The 19,435-nt window shown below is 37.9% G+C and overlaps 1 protein-coding gene across 1 annotated transcript in view; it reads right to left on the bottom strand.

Annotated features, from left to right (window-relative positions):
* Positions 1–19,435, bottom strand: part of RGS22 (regulator of G protein signaling 22) — a 118,158-nt gene that overhangs the window by 36,778 nt on the left and 61,945 nt on the right. Inside the window, exons 13-14 of the mRNA XM_087864424.1 lie at positions 18,071–18,193; positions 16,959–17,060 (exon numbers count right to left, since the gene is read on the bottom strand). Of these exons, the coding sequence (XP_087720550.1) occupies positions 16,959–17,060; positions 18,071–18,193 (225 nt within the window). The remainder of the gene's footprint in view (positions 1–16,958; positions 17,061–18,070; positions 18,194–19,435) is intronic.

Here is a 19,435-nt window from a genome sequence, read left to right as displayed (position 1 = left end):
AATGGATTTGATTGTCAATTTTTTATTGGGTCACTCTGTAAATTTACAGTACATTCAACTGAATTATCCCATTAAAATCTGACCATGCCTTTCTAGTATGTGCTTCTAATAATCCAGGGACAATGTGTAAGTGGACTGACAACCGACTCTATATAACAAATATAAGGGATGTAATCATATATATGAAACAAAATGAAAAGGCTAAAGAACACCTTTAAAATCTGTGTAAAGGTGATGAAGATTATTTTTAAGCTGATGTGAACTTACTTGAAGAAAGAATATAAAGATTATGCTATGCGATAGCTAAATAATATAGTCTAATTGTGGTTTACAAACATTGCTTAAGTGTCCTGGGTCATTTGCTTTTTTATTGGCCACCCAGTTCTTCCTTTCTAACCACTGAGTAAATAACAATGTAGCTAATGTTGGAGAAGAAAATGCTCCCTTCATACCCCGGTCAGCTACTCTGATTCACATTAAAGCGGAGATTCACTCACGCACAGCTGTGGCCGACAGGATTCCAATTTAAACACTAACCTATGATGCTTTAACAACCCAACAGGAAAGTTTTTGAGAAGGGACACAAGCACTGCCTGTCTGTGATCAGACTGCCTGGCACTGCACACAGCACAGCTCTCAACCCCATCTCTCCTGGAGACACTCAAAGGTTATGTAATCAGGAAATGCACAATGGGCGGCTTGCCCGGGCTGCTCTACACCTGTGCCTGTGACTCACTTTCTTGGCCTCTGTATCAGATGGGGGGGGGGGGGCAGGGGAAAGCAATGCCTCCCCTTAAAAAAATCTCTTACAGTCTTGAAATTCTGGGAATGAACTTTCTTGTTTGACTAAACTCCCATGACCATAGGATAGCTAACAAGATCATCAAGAGAAAAAAAGTGTAGATGGATACCGTGGAGACACGAGGAAGAAGAACTGAACTGGAGAGTGGAATGGAGAAACAAACTGGGGGAAGTGAAGGCAAAAGAGAGGAAGGAAACAACATTTTGACAACCATTTTGTTTTGCTTTCTAAAGGATGGCAAAATGATGAACACTGTTTCATCTAAATTACTTATAATACATGTTAGTTTGTTGCCACGACAAGGAAAAAAAATCATAAAAATGTTTCTATGCTTGCTTCTTCAAGGAAACTCTGATGCTTCATTAATTAGAGCCAGTATCCTATACACGACGGGTGTATCGCATTACACAGGAGATGCTCAAATTAAAATATGTCATTGCCATCGCAATCGATATTTTTTTCCAACCTTATGGTAATTCTGCATGTAAGACTTCAGCCTTGCCACTTGATAGTTTTCAAAATCGTTTTAAAAACTATTAGGATAAGCTTACATAATAAACACATTCTTGGATGGAACTGGATCCCAATCTCCTTTCAAATATATCATAGTGCATTCCAGGCTTAGTTTTCCCACATTTTATTCCTTCTCATAGACCCTGGAATGTATTGATGCTGTCTTACTGCATCCTAAAGCCTAGGAAAACATACCTGAGAAAGGAGAACTGCGGGTTTACTGAATTTATCCTTTTTTTTTTAACAATGTCAAAAGCAAAAAATTAAATAATTTCCACAACCGCTTGTGCTATTTGGCCTTCTTATTGTACCAAAGACAAAATGATGACAGCTACGGAGTTAGGTTCCAATAATTATGCTGTAGAAGCACCCAGCAAAGTTGTCTCGCTGTGCCAACGGTGAGCACAGTCTTTGGGGAGCGTCTTTTCCATAAGCAGGGGCCATTCGATGAGCTTCAGCCTGACACTCATCTGTGTTCCAACCAAAACAAGAACAATTTCTGTGTAGCCTTAAAAGGCAAAGTCAAGAATAATACCAAAGAGTGTAGCACATGTGTTGATTTGTTAGGTTACATTTCAGCTGTTAGTTATGTTAATGGAACAGTTTCACATACTTGGTTTTGATGTATTTATTTTAATGATCATGTGTATGTATCTTTCTGTGATCGCCTGGGAACACCGATTGCATGGTGTCCTGCTGTCACCAGCAGGCCAGGACTGGAAGTAAGGAAAAACAAACAAATAAACGTGTAAAGCTTCAACTTCAGAACTGTACGACTTAAAGGGAGTCCCTCAGTACAACAGGGACAAGATGTGCCAGGACCTCTAAGGCTGTAAGGTCTTAATGCTAAAGTTTAGGACATCTAGCAGAGCCTATCAATAGGTTAACTAAAATTGGGGACATTTAAAAAGTGGATTTTCAATGTAACTTATTAAAGTATGCTAGATATTAGGAGAAAACGTTTATGCCTCAGCATTTGGTGTTATTGGCAAGTCCATGTTTTTCTTAAGACTCCTCACCCCACTACAGTGGAGAAAGAAGGGATTCTAATCGTGTAACTACTAAGGCTGCAGGAAGATGTGTCTCTTTCACATTCTTCTAGTAAGTGTGCAAGATGGCCACCGAGAGCACAGGAAATATAAAACTGTCTGCTGCTATGGCCTTCTACTTACTGGGAGGGAGCAGGAGGGTTCTGCCAGATGGACTGACAGCGTGGTATCAACAAAGACCTAGCCGGCTCCCTGGGAAGAAGATATATCCCATAAAACCCATGACACTATTGCAAACTCCCTAAAGACAAAAGAAGAAAAGAGTTTTTGGCTAATGAAATATACAAAGTTGGTTTTTGTTTTGTTTTGTTTCCAGTAAGCTCCTTCTTTCAGCTCATAATAAACAAACTGTGCAGGACCTGGAGATTCTGGAGCAAAGGCGATGCATGCCTTCTCTGGTAGGTATAACCAAGGGGTTCATAAGCGTCTCTAAAGGATGGGAGAAAAATAAAGGTGGAGGGTCAGTTGTCTGCAGCTGTACCATTAGAGAAACTTAAAAGGGGAAAGAATCAGAGTGAAAGTTCTCTTGTCATCTCTTTTCCTCTGTCTTAAGCAATGGTACACTGGAACCACCTCATACCAGCTCAACAATTCATGGATTTTCAGGGATTATGTGAGCAGGAACTTAAATGCAGTTATTATTAAAAAACTAAATTACATAAACCTACAATGAAATTATACTGAAAACAAAAATAACGAATACCCCAAATTCAACACATCTTATTGATTTTACTCTTTTTACTATCATCCATGCTCTTGAGGTTATTTACCTCTACTGTGTCTGAATGATGGAAATACTACTGCATGTTCTACCATACACACCTTCCCAACTCTGCATTCAGTGATGTCATGTTGGCAGCTTGAAATCATCCATGGTGAGAGTGTTTACATCCATAGATATGTAAATCTACAAATCAGGGCTGCCTTTCCCCCTGGAGAGTTGATTGTTAAATATTTATCATCATGCCACTGATTATAAGGCAAATACACTTCTCTTTTCCTATCATGACTGCTAAAGAAAGAGAAATAGGGGCGCATGGGTGGCACAGTCAGTTGAGCTTGTGACTCTTGATTTCAGCTCAGGCTGTGATTTTGGGGTGGTGGGATCAAGCCCTAAGTTGGGCTCTGCTCAGCAGAGGAGTCTGCTTGTCCCTCTCTCTCCCCCTCCGCCTGTCCCCTCCACTCTCTTTCTCTCTCAAATAAATTTTAAAAATCTTTTTTAAAAAAAGAAAGTGAAATAAAGTCAGAAAAAAAGGCAAACGACACCAATTAATTCAAATATTCACTGGAGGCAAAGTCATACACCAGAAAATACCAATTCATACCAGAATATGCCAATTTCTAGCAATTTACTTAAATAGTGTTTAACTGACACCCAATTTTTAAAGATATGGATATGGTAAAGTTCTTTTTAAGTAGTCAAACTGGAGCAAAGTTGAACTACAAGAAGAGAGCAAACAAGATTTTCTTTGAAACTTTACATTCTGAATAGTCCTTATTTAGAAAAGGGCAAAGTGTGAGTTTTGACATTCAATTTCACTTCAGTCTGGAGAGTCTGCTGGGGAAAAGCTTGTTAACTTGTCCTTCTGAGAGAATATCAGGAGCAGCTACAAGGAAAAAATGCGAAGCATCATGAGAGGTAAAACAGATACTAGTGCATCTTGATACAGTGTCTGGTCCCAAAAAGCCCCAAATGGCTTCACGGATGACCTCAAACACAGAACAGAGGTCCGCCGTGCTATATCGACAACAACAAAACATCGCTGTGCTTAAAGGCAAACAGCAAGCAATGTGGGATCTTCTCAACCGGGCTCAATAATTCTATCCTTGGAATTTATATGAAACAATAAGATGAAACCGTGTTCCAAAAAGATAGAGGCAAAGGGTCCCTAGAGGGGTTTATAAAAGGAACATAAATGCCCTGATACGGGACGCTTTGAGAAATTATGAATTATTTACTTCAGCAAAAAGTGAGGTTTGTTTTCATAACCATTCATAGCTCTACCGGGCATAGAACATCATTATCTGAGTTCATACGAGGCAGAGAAAGAAAATAATGAGCAAGTTCAGGCAATCCAGTGTTGTTTTTTCTGCAAAAAGAGGAAAAAATGATGATTTTTAATGACCTCTCCTATCCCACTAGGAGCTCAAAAACATTACTGAGGAGCTACGCCGAGAGGGAATAAATTGCAGATGGAGCTTTCCACAAATGGGTTTTCATGGGAAGGACCTCGGGGGTTTTCAATTAGGAACCTTCGAGATTCCTAGAGATTGCAACATCCTGATACTGAGAGGCAAACTACTGCAGAGATCAACACGAAATGGAGTTGCACAAAAAAAGATAATGTGATGACAATCAAACAGGATTTCTGGCAATTATTCCAACTCTAGTAAGAAGAACTCAGTACAAGAGAGAGGCTTAAAAAAATGCCAGTAGGATAAAAGAATGAAACAAACTTGAATCAATTTGGACAGAATGAAAAATCAGAAGGGAAAACAGAACATGTTAAGTAAAGCCAAAAACAAACCACAAACTCAAGGGACAAAATATACTAGGCTTGAGAATAACATGGGCCCTTGCTTCAGGTATTTGAAACACAACTGATTAATATAGAATGGAATAAAATAAACAATTACATACCCAAAAAAATAATAATAAGAGTTACTACTATGTAGTTCAAAGCAAACTAAGCAACAAGTAAGTATTTTATTTTGGTAATTTTTTGAATTCATTAAAAAAAAAACCCTTTTAACTGACAAAAGTAAAATATGTATTTAAACTAATAGAATCATTTAACCTCCAATAAAAATAATTTCTTGAAAGTCAGTGAACAAAGAATAATTCAACGAAAAAAGCATGACTATATTAACATTTTTGGCTTTAAAAAAAAAACCTAAAACTAAAACAAACAAAAACCTGTCTCACAAGGAAGCTAATCCACACTAACCAAGCAAGAGAAACTGATCATGAAACCAGATCATTGAGGGATTACTTTACAATGAGAAAACCAACCGTCAAACAGGTTGGATGTTTATGTTGGCCAGCCCATCACCTGAGAAAGCAAGCTTAGATGTAGAGGTTGCTTACAATCAAATCAGGGAAATTAACTATGACACCATGAATGTTCTCTCCGTGGGATCTATTAGGCTACTCAGGTGCTCATAGCAGTAGACTACTCAGCATAGTGCCATCAAGTGCAAGGTCAAGGTCATCCTCTGCAACACTTCCCTTTCTGGATGCGCTGCTGACTAATGCTTCTCCTTGACAGGAACATACTTTCCTTAAATGGACCGGTACCTTCATTTTTAGTCTTGCAGGCTGTGAAACCATCCTCTAGACACCTGCTCTGTTTTATTTACACATTGTTTTACACAATGATTTTATAGTTTCAGTTTCAGGAAGCAACCTTATTTTTAAGTTCCTTGAGTCAGGTGGAAAGCGACAGGGAAACTTCACTGGTGCTCCAGTGAAATTTCTTAAGAGCTCTTTTTTTTTTTTTTTTAAAGATTTATTAATTTATTTGAGAGAGAGAGAGCGTGAGTGAGGAGGGGCAGAGAGGGAGAAAGAACCTGAAGCAGACCCTGCACTGAGCATGGAGCCCGAGGTGGGGCTTGATCCCACGACTAACTGCGAGATCATGACCTGAGCCAAAACCAAGAGTCGTATGCTTAACTGATTGAGCCACCCAGGCGTCCTAAGAGCTCTTTTGGACTATACACCCAGCATGCCTAGAAAGAATGTTGATCACGGTTGAAGCTGGGTGATGGTATATGCAGGCTCCTTAAACTATTTTTTTAATGTTTTTAAATAAAAACACCAGGCTGGCAGTCATGTATAAATAATGAAGGATTATCTATAAATAGGTTTATAATATGTTCCTAAAGATATAAATATGCCAGTGAGTTCATTCAGTGATTCAATAAGTATTATTAAGGCATCTTTTATATGCCAGCTCCAGTTTTGAACACACAAGGTAAATAAAGCAGTCTTCTTAGGGCTTACAGTCCAGTGGGGGAAAATGTTAAGGGTGAAATTTGGTATTTTGGTATTTGGTGTCTTAAAGATATTTTAAGATACTACAATGAAAGATTAAACAAGGTGATAAACAGATACTCCTTTTTCTAGAGACAATAAGAAAGCAACGACTTTAGAAGTTTAGAGTCTGGAGTCCACATATTGGGATCTAATTCCAAGCTCACTAACTGCTGAATGGATGGCCTTAAGAAAGAATTAGTTTAGAATTTAGTTTCTCTAAATGTCGGTTTCCTAATCTGTAAAACGGGGATAATACCAATATCTGTCTTTTAGGATTGTGAAGAATTAAATAAAATTACCCATTTAAAGTGACCACCACAGAACCCAATAGATAGTAAACATCAAATAAATAAATGTCAGGTATAATGCTAAGTATTGTTTACAGAACTTCATATGCTGAGTTTTTTGGAAATAAGAGGATTAAAAGAGGATCTTTGGAGATCTTTTTTGGTTCATAATCCTATAATATTCAAAATCTGAAGACTGACTATAAATAGCTGGTGTAAACATCAGGAATAGGAGAAATGAATGAATAACTGTAAGCCGGCAAGCTGGCTGCTATACGTGTCCTTCCTGAATTCACGAGCAAGCATGATAAAATTAAAATGGGACGCAAGATGAGAACCCTGCTGATTCCATGCTCGTGGTTCATAGTGCTCGGGATTCCAAGCCTGACTGCTACTTGGGACACCATCTCTCTGGTAACAAAAACAAATCATGTAATAAAGCCTGAATAATAATTGCCCAGCACTTGAGAAGCAGCCTAATTATAAAGACACTGCAACTTACCATAAAGCTATGAAGAGGCGCAGGATTTTCCACATTTAATCACCACCCCAACCTCACCCCTCACCCATGCCCATTCATCTTTCAGGAAACACAGCTTGATTCTTAATGCTGCTGCTGTATAAAGAAATAATGAGCTCTGTTAGTGCACCTGAAAATACACCATCAGCCTAGAAAGGGAGCACTTAGCTCATAGCACTTTAATGAAAATGTCAGGACCACCCTGAAGTATTTAAGTCCTGTAAATGCCAAGGAAGGAGAAGAGCTAAACAATTAAGGTAATGGATGACAGCAAGCAAAGAAAAAACTAAGCTGATTATCAGAAAAAATTTCGACACTGCCCCTCTTGTGCTATAAGTTTTTTCAAAGGAATTTATGGCAACACCCAAGGTTTTGGTTATCTAAAATTAGCTCAAACTACATGGAGAAACATTGTTAGGACAACGCAAATTTTATGGGGAAAGAGCTCCATGCTCTCCTCTTGCTCAATCTTCCTAGTGTTTTCTGGAAAAGTAGGCAAAAGAAGAGTACCTTCTTGAACCTTGATAGCACTTGAGTGGCAACACCTGGGTGTGCTGTGTTCCTCAAAGTGTTCCCACCATCGATCAGAGCCTAGTATACACCAGATGTTTGATAGATGTTTGTGGAAATGTCAGTAAAAGTTTTTAGGCTCAGGAAAATGTGCTTGTAATTGGTGATCTAACAGCCATCCAGCTTATGTTGATTTTTTGCTTCTACAGTAACAGACACGAATAGGAGTAAAGGAGTCAAATACACAGACATACCTGTAGACCCCTCAGGTGGGATTATGCTGCCCAACCTGGCGTGACCTTCATTTGGCTCCACACTGTGTCTAAGATCACCTCGTGGGAAACTAAAGTGATTTGCCAATGCATAATATAGGTCTGATGACATTTATTGACTCAGCTTTTGTGTTTTCTTTCTCTTTTGTGAAATTTTTCAAACCCAAGAGTAAGCCAGTGACGCTACTACAGACTCTGGGTATATAGGAATAGTCACTTAGACTGATCTATTTGCTATGGGATTTGCATCAAGTGACTTCTTTGTAGGAAGGTACACACATAAAAGCAACAGAGTCTCTCACTAAAGCATTAGGCCAGAATATTTCCAAGCTATCAAATTATTGAGTGGCGATGTCAGACTGAGAAAGACTTCCAAATGTCAAGATTTCATCTAGTTATGGTAAAAGATACTGAAAAGATTTGAGATTTAGTCTAAAGTTGTTGATCTGAATAAAACATGACATTATCATTTTTTTTTGTTTGAAGTGTTGTCACCCAAAAGAGAGATTTATTTTGTATTGCTTCACAGGGTGAGAATAAGACCAAAGGATGAAAGGTTTTGGCTCAAAAGTGAGAAAAAAAAGGAAACCGTTCTCTTCCTCCTATAGGTATTTGAAAATAAGCTGATGATTATTTCTCAAAAAACAATAACCAAAAACACTAATTCAAAAAGATACACGCACCCCCACGTTCACTGCAGCATTATTTACAACAGCCAGGATATGGAAGCAACCTAAATGTCCACTGGTATATGAATAGATAAAGATGATGTGGGGTGTGTGTGTGTGTGTGTGTGTGTGTGTGTGTGTAATGAAGTATTACTCAGCCACAAAAAGAATGAGAGCTTGCTCTTGCAACAGCATGGATGGAACAAGAGGGTACTATGCTAAGTAAAATAAGTCAGACAGAGAAAGACAACTCCCATATGATTTCACTCATGTGGAATCTAAAAAACAAATGATCAAACAAACAATAAACAAACAATCAGACTCTTAAATGCAGAGAACAAACTGGTGGTTGCCAGAGGGGAGGTGGGTGAAAGGGATGGGTGAAATAGGTCAAAAAAAAAAAAAAAAAGGTTAAGAGCTACAAACTTCCAATTATAAATTAAATAACTCACAGAGGTGGAAAGTACAACAGAGAATATAGTCAATACTACCGTAATAACTTTGTATGGTGACTAAACTTATCATGGTGAGGACTGAGTAATGTATAGATTTGTCAAATCACTATGTTGTACACCTGAAGCCAATAGAACACTATACGTAAATTATACCTCAACAATTTGAAAAAGAGAAAAAAAACTATAACCAACTGTGTTACCTGCTGGGTGAAGAAAGAACTAATTTCCAGTTAAGAACTTAATCTCCAGTTAAGATGCTATTAATTTGGTTTTATTTTAAATATAATTGAAGCACTTTGGTAATTCTTTCTCTCCCCCACTAGAAAGTGAGCTCTTTAAGCCAAGAACTTTGTCCCAATCATCTCTGTATTCATAGAACATTGCTTGGCACAGAGCAGCTCTCAGTGAATGTTAATTAATAAGTAAATATTGTAAAAGATATTCTTTAAGGGTTGTGATTCTATGAAGTATATTTTGACTTAAGCTGTATTTTGAAACTCAGTAAGTTCTAGTATTGATTGAATGAATAGCTATGAATTTAGGAGTTACTGTTCTTCCATTCTATTTGCTTCCATATCTTCACATTCCTCTTTTCCTTCCCCATTATCTAGGTAATTGAGAGAACCTTAAGTATTGACTCTAATAATGATAATAATATTTATTTATTCTGTAGAGTGCTCTACAGTATATAGGCAAAACGAATTTTATTGCACTTGTCTTTACTGCGCCTCGCAGATACTGCATTTTTTTTTTTTTACAAACTGCAGGTTTGTGGCAACCTTGCATGGAGGAAGTCTACTGGCACCATTTTTCCAACAGCATTTGCTCGCTTTGTGCCTCTGTGTCACATTTTGGTAATTCTCACAATATTTCAAATGTTTGCATTATTATTATATTTGTTATGGTGACCTGTGATCAGTGACCTTTGATGTTATTGTAATTATTCTGGGGTGACACAGACCTTGCCCATAGAAGATGCCGAACTTAATAAATGTTGTGTATGTTCAGACTGCTCCACCACCCAGCCATCCCCGTCTCTCTCCCTGAGCCCCAACTCAGGGCTTGATCTCACAACCTTGAGATCATGACCTGAGCTGAAATCAAGAGTCAGCCCACTTAACAAACTGAGCCACCCAGGTGCCCCTCATTCAACTCACTTTATTGTGATATTTGCTTTATTGCTGTAGTCTGCACCAAACCTATGATATCTCCAGGTATGTCTGTTTTACAAAATATTCCCACCTACATTATCTTAGGCAATCCTTACAGATGTCCCGTGAAGTAGACAGGAGAACTTTTATAGGGCAAAGGAGGCAAAGTGCAGCATTGAAATAGGTTCTGTATCTCAAGTTTGAGCTTAATTTTGTTCCTAGCTATTGAACTCCGGCAAGGTTAACCTTTCAGGATGTAGTTTTTTATCTATAAAAAAAAAACAGGATAAAAATACCTCGTATGTTTACTGTATTAAATTAAAAAATATATGACTGTTTCCTTTTCTGGTATGCTGACAGACTAGATTACCAAAATCCTTTCCCTATAAAATAACTAGAAATATTGGATAAAGTATAAAATATTCTTTTAAGCATATGGCTAAGAGTGTAAGGAAAACCACCAGAGGCCAAAGTTAAGGAATATACTAAAAATCAGGGTGATAAGCATGAACTGACAATGGGATTACCACGGGGCAAACCAAGAGTGTGGGTTATAAGAGCCGCTGGGTACAGGTGATAAGGCCTTGGAACCTCACTAGGTGGAAAAACGTACACCAAGATCTTGGAAGGGACATACACAACATGAAATGCAGAATGGAAAAAGAAAATGTATGCACGTGTATCTCTATCCCTATCTCGGTCTCTATCTCTGTCACTGCCTATAGCTACTTTGACCAAACCTAGGAAACAAAACAGAAGCCTGCTTGCCTTGGCCTAGACTCCATGCAAAAGAAAAAAAGACTATCTCCTGAGGATTCATTATTGTGAATTTACCATCCTGTGGGTTGGGTTTTCAAGATTACATCTGGTAAATAAGGAAACTCCAAGATGAGAAATCGCATTAAAAATGTGCCTTACATAAATACCATAGGTAAAAACCTCACTGAAGTGCTCATAATTCAAACTTACAGTACATACATGAAGGAATCCAACATGTTGGCAAAAATAATAAATAGCAAAATTAGTTCTTTCAAAAACTATAAATCATAGAATTATTGGATGCTATAGCAGTCAGACTCTCAGCATCTCCTAGTGTGTGTGACCTTTTGTAATTCTCTCCCCTTGTGTGGGCATCTATAGTGCATGGCTTCCTTCTGACCAACAGAATACAGTAATAGTGATGAGATATACGTGATTACGTACATGTGATTATGTTACACACAATGGTAGTGCCTGTCTTGCTAAGAGACTCCCTCCCTTGCTGGTTTTGTAGAAGCAAGCTGCCATGTTGTGAGCTGCCACCATGGAGGGGGCCACACTATAAGGCGCAGACCTGGAGTAGCGTCTAGCTGACAGCCAGTGAGAAACTGAGTTCTCAGTCCAGTGGCTGCAAGGACCCAGATGCTGCTGACAGCCATGAAGCAGACCCTTCCCCGGTGGGGCTCCAGATGAGAAACAGCCCTGGCCAACATTTTGATTTACAGCCTTGCAGAGGACCCAGCAAAGTTGTGCCCAGACTCCTTAACTATACAAACTGTGAGATAATAAATGTGTGTCATTTTAAGTCACAAACTTACGGGAATACTGTCATGCAGGAACAGATAACTAACATAGCTACAGACTATACTATATGTTTAAAATGCTTAAAAACATAAAAGAAGGGGCACCTGGGTGGCACAGCGGTTAAGCGTCTGCCTTCGGCTCAGGGCGTGATCCCGGCGTTCTGGGATGGAGCCCCACATCAGGCTCCTCCTCTAAGAGCCTGCTTCTTCCTCTCCCACTCCCCCTGCTTGTGTTCCCTCTCTCACTGGCTGTCTCTATCTCTGTCAAATAAATAAATAAAATCTTAAAAAAAAAAACATAAAAGAAGAAATAAAAAACATGAAGAAAAAATGAGACAAAAACATCAGGAAGACTTGCAAAACACAAGTAGAATATCTAATAATAAAAAAAATAATTCTTAAAATAGTGTAACTCAATGGATGGGTTAAATAGCAGATTGAAATCTGCTGAAGAAATAACATATGAACTGGAAAACAGACCAAAGGAAATAGATCTATTTCAATTTACCACATGCAACACAGATATTAAAAGACAGACAAAGGGGCCCCTGGGTGGCTCAGTCGGTTAAGTGTCTGCCTTCAGCTCAGGTCATGATCCCAGAGTCCTGGGATCAAGCCCCAAATTGGGCTCCCTGCTCAGTGGGGAGCCTGCTGCTTCCTCTGCCCCTCACCCCACTTGTGCTCTCTCTCTCCAAATAAATTTTTAAAAAAAGACAGAAAAACTTGAAAGAGAGATTAAGAGAGATAAAAGATTGACAACATTGACCAGACAGGGAATCCTGAATGAGAGAACATAGAAAAGAGTAGAAAAACTGAAAGAAATAATGGCTGAGGATTTTCCAGAATTGATGAAAGACATGATTCCTCCGATTCTAGAAGCATCTTAGACCCAAGAAAGATAATTATGGTAAACACACTGATGTGCAATATGGAACACTGAAGTCTAAAAGAAGATTAAAAATCAAACGATGAGAAAAAGCAAAGGGGCAAGAGGAAACTCTTCAAAAAGAGCAATAGAAACCGTAAGACAGTAGAATAATATCTTCAAAGTGCTGAGAGAAAACTGTCAAACTAGAATTCTATATTCAGTCACATGACCAATGAAAGAACTTAAATAGACATTTTCAGACAAATAAAACCTGATTTTTTTACCAGGTAAATCCTAATGAAAAACCTACCAAAAGATATTCTTCAGAAACGAAACCCAAAGGAAGGAGTACGATGCAAAAAGCAATGGTAAGCATGAAATCTGTGTATGAATAATACACAAGCATCAATGGTATCAAAACAAAAGTGATGATAACTACTTGATAGGTATATAAAAAAAAATTTAATGCCATACAAAAATGATATGTAAAATGGGCAAGGTGTGGTGGAATTAAAGTGTTCTAAGATCCTTAAATTATTTGAAAGGATAAAGATAATGATTACTTGGAGACTTTGTTAAATTTGGTATGTATGTTAAAACTGTAAAGGTGAAAACAGAAATGGAATATGTAACTTCTAAAACAGTAGAAGGAAATGAAATGTAAAGCATTATTACCACCCAGATTTTACAGGACATGAAACTGAGGCTTATTAAACTGACTGACTTGACTAAGTTTACCCAGCTAAGAACTAGCATTATAATAAGAGCATGTGATGTAAATTCATTTCTTTCAATTCCAAGTCTGTGATTTTTTTCCTTCTATGTCATATACGCTCTGATCTAGGTGATACATGTCCCATTGAACAAGTCAAAAAAATCTCACACTGCTGCAAGAATATCTTTATATTAAATAGCACTTTGTAGTAAAAGTAAGCAAATCCTCTTATTCCTCATTTCATTCTTACCTACCCTCTCCACTCATTAATTCCTACATTCTCCAAATAATTTTTCTCCTTGGCTCTAATTTTTACTGTTTTTTCTCTCTTCCTCTTTCTGACTTAAATGTGTGTGTGACTAATAAGAATAAGTGTATGTACACGTGCGTAAGCAAGTGCAATATTTTGATCATACTTGTTTGCTAATTTCAAAAAAAAATTCTCAATATATACACTGTAGAGAGTGGTAAATTCTAAATGCATAGTTTTTGCTGGAATGCGCTTTGCTTTAAAGATTTCTACAAAGATGGAAGACATCATAAAAGACAGTGGTACCCAGATCTGCTTCAGTCTATTGTAGAGCTCTATCATCAAAGCAATATGTAGTATCAAAAAAATAGTAGGACTATCTGTGGCAGCAATCTAGGCTTCAAATCTTAGTAGTGGTAGATGGTCCCCTGGCAAATTTTTGCTAGAGTCAAAGATTTTACCTATGCATTATGGTAAGTGATTCCTTTTCTCCTTGCCAAGACCATTTCAGTTGGCTTCTAACTGCACTATTCTATCTTGAAGCCATGCAGTAAAATCTTCAGGATATGCCCAAGACTACAGTTCAAACTCTTGGACAATTTCTCAAGCTAAGTCACTCTCACTGATTCTGTAGGCATCTAGTCTGCCTACAGATACTTCTGTAATATTTTATGAGGCAATAAAACTTCAAGGTATATAATATGCTTACTATCATACAGAAAAGCATGTAAGTCTCTTGGAACCAACTCTCAGTCTCCTATCATATAGCTTGTCAGATGTATAAAAACAATATAAAATCAAGTTCGCAGTGACTTCAACATGGTGCCAGCTGATTACATTCTGCCATTGGTGTTATTGATCCAAATATCTGTATTGTAAATATACTCTTGAAGAAGGCCACACAGCATTTCTATTATAAAGAAATGAATGCTACTTCATACTGTGAAACAAATCTATAGGATTATGGTATTAGAGGCAATTCTTATATCTGGAGGCACAGAAATCTTGGATAATTAAAACCTAAACCAATCTAGACAACTGCTCCATTAACCAAAAAAATAAAGAAACCATAGATATAAAAACCAAACAAGCCAAAAAAAAAAAAATCACACGACTTGCCCCTTCAATTTCCCTCTATTCACCTGAAAGCAACTTTCTCCATTGCTCCCCTCCTCCCTCCTGCAGTGACTCCCCAAAAGATAACCTAGGGAAGAATAAGTGAATTCATATGGTATTTATCTTTCTCTGTATGACTTATTTCACTTAGCATAACACCCTCTAGGTCCATCCTTATATTTGGAATCTAAAAAACAAAACAAATGAACAAATGACAAGAAAACAGATTCTTAAATATGAAAACAAATTGCTGGTTGCCAGAGGGGAGGTGAGTAAGGAGATGAATAAAATAGATAAACGCAATTAAGAGATACAAACTTCCAGTTACAAAATAAGTCATGGAGATGAAAAGTACAGTGTAGGGAATAGAGTCAGTAATATTGTAATAACGTAGTTTGGTGATGGATGTGACTGCAGTTACAATGATGTGCACTGAGTAATGTACAAAATTGTTGAATCACTGCGTTGTACACCTGAAATGAATTTAACATTGTCTGCTAATTATACTTCTATATTTTACAAAAATTTTAGTAGATCATCTAGAGGAGGATAAAAAGCTTACAGACCTTGACGATCCCCAAACAGAGCAATCCATCTCAGAATAACCAAAACTTGGCTGTATCCTGTTTCACAATACTTCTACAGCACATAGAATAATATTACTAAGAACTAGTAAGTCTACCAAGCTTAAATAGAATTTCCACTTGTACAAGTGCATGGAAATATGGTGACTACAACAACAACAAAGAACTCAATGGAGCAGCCAAAGATGTCTGGAGGAGTGGGCTTTGCAGTAGTGAAAACATAATAAATAACAGATGGTACTTTTCCAGACAGGAACAATAAGTGAGGGGGAGGAGGAGAAGTAGAGACCCACAGGTCAAGGATGAACAAGCAAAAGAGCCCAATGTGTGGTCTCAAAAAGTGGTATTGGCAAATTAGAGCTCTGATTTCATGATCACATCGAGCCAGATCCAGGCTAGGTAGCAACTGAAGCCCTTATTCTCACAGTAAAAAGTACGAAGCTCTGTCAGCTGATTTATAATGCCAGAGTCCAGGTGGTGGACGTAAAAACAAACATCCAGCAGCAGTACTCTGAGATCCTGGGTAAGAGTATAAGGTAATACATGATATGACAAAACTATCTCTGCATCATTTGGGGAGAGGTTCTCTGGAATGGGGTTATTCCAGCCTATAAGAACCACTTACGTGGTCAACAGACATAGAAGTGATTAGCAGTTTTCTAGGCTTGAAGACTTCTCTTCATAAAAGATCATAAGATCCTGGGGCCCCGGGGTGGCTCAGTCGGTTAAGTGTCTGTCTTGGGATCAGGTCATGATCTCAGGGTGTTGGGATCAAGCTCCATGTTGGGCTCCCTGCTCACCAAGGAGTCTGCTTCTGCCTCTCCTTCTGCTCTCCCCCTTGCTCATGCTCTATCTCTTCCTCTCTCAAATAAATAAATAAAATCTTTGGAAAAAAAATCATAAGATCCTAAGAATAAAAGACTGAAAAAATTAAGTCAGCCTGAGTCATAATGCTATTCTCCTTCTCCCCCTCAAAAGAGACCACTCTCTCTGTCCCCCTTTGCAGAGAATCCTCTGTTCTTCCTCCTCTATTTTGCTTTGGGGTGGTCTTGAGGTGTTCTTTCCTCCCCCTCTCAGTCTCTGTCTTACATGGTGTGTAGTACAGAAGCACAGGTGATGACATGGAGTCTGTACCACACAGTCAACATCCTTTCCTGCCCTCTAGAAGGTCACCAGGCTGCGTATGGCCAACAGTTGATTCCTGCAGTAAGCTCAAGAACAGCTCTGGTCAACGCCTCTTCTCCCCATCACTTCAATGATTCGTGACAAGTCCTCTCTCAGGGTTCTCTTTTAAATCACTCACAACCAAACCAAAAAGGCATACATTACAAAAAATAGGGGATGTCCTTTATTGGCAGAAGTAATGGCCAGCAAAGAGAAAATAAACCAACCCAAATAAAACAGATAAAATGGAAACCCACAAATCAGATTATAAAACAATATTCTACTGACATTTAAATGAAGTAATGCCATGGCAACAATTTAACTGCTGCCTTTTTGCCTGTAGTCCCAGATTTCTCTTGTTTGGAGCTGGACACAAATTGTTCATTTCTTTGTGTACTTAGAGCTGCACATTGAACCAATGTTAGTTACTACTTACTTGGGCTTGTTTGCATACTTTAAAAGGGTGAAGTGTTTCTTGGTAGAAAAGCTGATGATAAGCCTGTAGGTCAAACCAAAAGTACACACTGTTCTTCCACAACTGTAGATGGAAAAAATACATAAATCATTACCCAATTATTAAAGCTCTACAAAGCTCTAATTTCAAATATAAATAATTGTTTAGCTCTTTGGTGTTACCATAAATCAGGTTCAATTTAAAATGGTCTTATCTTCTATTACAAACTGGCAGCATATAAAATATTTATTAGTATTGTCACTAAAGTACTATATTTTTCATGTACATCTCTTACATAATTGGCCATTAGAATAGGAAGCATGCTAGTTAACAATTAAAGAGTAATCACATATTTCTGGCATGAAATCAAAATCTGGAGGTATTTTGATATATATGGACAAATGCATATCATACTAAAACCAAACACTACTCTGATAATTGAGCCAGTGAAATATTTTACATTTGAGCAAAATGAAAACAAAACAAAAAAACTGGCAATGAGTTTTCCACTACCCATTGCAACTTCTAATTGTTAGAGTTATTAAAATGAAAATTAAAGGATTGACAGAAATTGACTCTGAATTTAATATGTATTACATCGAAACAAAATTACATGAGAATAAAATATTGTTAGTAATGCAAGTCAAGGGGCTCCTGGGTGGCTCAGTCAGTTAAGCATCCAACTCGATTTCAGATCAGGTCATGATCTCAGGGTCCTGGGATCAAGCCCCATATCTGGCTCCATGCTCAGCGGGCAGTCTGCTTTAGGATTCTCTCCCCCTCCTCTCTCTGCCCTTCCCCACTGCTGGCACACCCTTTCTCTCACTCTTTATAAAATAAATAAATAAATCTTTTACAAAAATAATGCAAGTCAATCCTTTACTTTTCTTTGTAATTCTAGTAGGATAGTGAACCAAGAGAGTTATAATTGAGATGTTTACATTTTTACTAAATATTTAGCATAAAATTTCTTACCAGAAGAAATGGGAATCTTAACATCAAATGTAATTATTTGAGCATTGAATTACCACAACTTCTCCTACTTTAAAATGAGGTAAAGGCATAAAATTAGATTAAAAATCATTATTTTCTACCTTGTTTCCTGAATGCTCACAGAATTTGGTAAAGAAGAATCCAGCTCTATTTTCTACGTACAAAGATTGCAACAAATTTTCCATGTCAAATCCTCCCAAGGCACCATCTGCCATGGTTTTAACCTAGATAACAAAACAGAAGTCTGTGATCCACCCAGAAACATGGTGATTTTTTATGACACTCTACAACAGGGTTTCATAAATTCTGCCAGGCTGTCATTTTCCCACTGGATTTTATATTTTATTTTTGACCCATATAAGTAATTAATGCAGTATGTTTGCATATGATTGTCATTTAAGAGTCATTTATGGAGCCAACTATAGCAGCAGACTTCATTCTATTATAAACCAAACTGATTTCAACTTCATGTGAGGGTAACTTCTCAATCTCTATCATTTTCATGTTTCAGGCACAGCGGTACCATTTTAGGAGTCTTCCAAATCTCTGTTGGTGGCCTTGTTCCTACATATTTACTGTTATTTTAGCCTTGAGGTGATGCTATAATGGCTACAAGAGAGTTATAAAAAGAACCATCCTCAAGGTCTCTCAGCGCAGCTCATTAACTGTCCTCAGGGGCCCCTCCTTGGACAGTCTCACCCTGTACAGGTCATGGCCTTCAGAACGTAAATAGTAATATAAGTTCTCATAAAACTCTGTTATTTGGGGTCCTCTCTGCCAACAATGCTGGCAACCCTAATACCATTCTTGAAACACAGAAAGCTGGCTACTTCCCCAAGCATAAGAAAGACTTTAGAATATGAAAATGCATCTACTGTTCACAGGAATTCTTTGGTATTTGCTGTGTGGAACTTAGACTTGTTTCCTTTACTTTAAAAAAAATTTTTTTTATTATATTATGTTAGTCACCATACAGTACATCCCTGGCTTCCGATGTAAAGTTCGATGATAAAGTTGCGTATAACACCCAGTGCACCATGCAATACATGCCCTCCTTACTACCCATCACCAGTCTATCCCAATTCCCCCACCCCCTCCCCTCTGAGGCCCTCAGTTTGTTTCTCAGAGTCCATAGTCTCTCATGCTTCATTCTCCCTTCTGATTACCCCCCCTTTCTTTATAGCTTTCTTCCCCTACTGATCTTCTTAGTTCTTATGTTCCATAGATGAGAGAAATCATATGATAATTGTCTTTCTCTGCTTGACTTATTTCACTTAGCATTATCTCCTCCAGTGCCGTCCATGTTGCAGCAAATGTTGAGAATTCGTTCTTTCTGATAGCTGAGTAATATTCCATTGTATATATGGACCACAACTTCTTAATCCAGTCATCTGTTGAAGGGCATCTCGGTTCCTTCCATGATGTGGCTATTGTGGACAATGCTGCTATGAACATTGGGGTGCATA

This window comes from Ursus americanus, chromosome 9 (genome assembly GCF_024610735.1).
Source record: "Ursus americanus isolate L20-20 chromosome 9, mUrsAme1.1.p, whole genome shotgun sequence".
In the NCBI taxonomy this organism is placed as follows: Eukaryota; Metazoa; Chordata; class Mammalia; order Carnivora; family Ursidae; genus Ursus; species Ursus americanus.
Note: the sequence above shows the minus strand (reverse complement) of the source record. Positions and strands in the feature narration are given on the sequence as shown.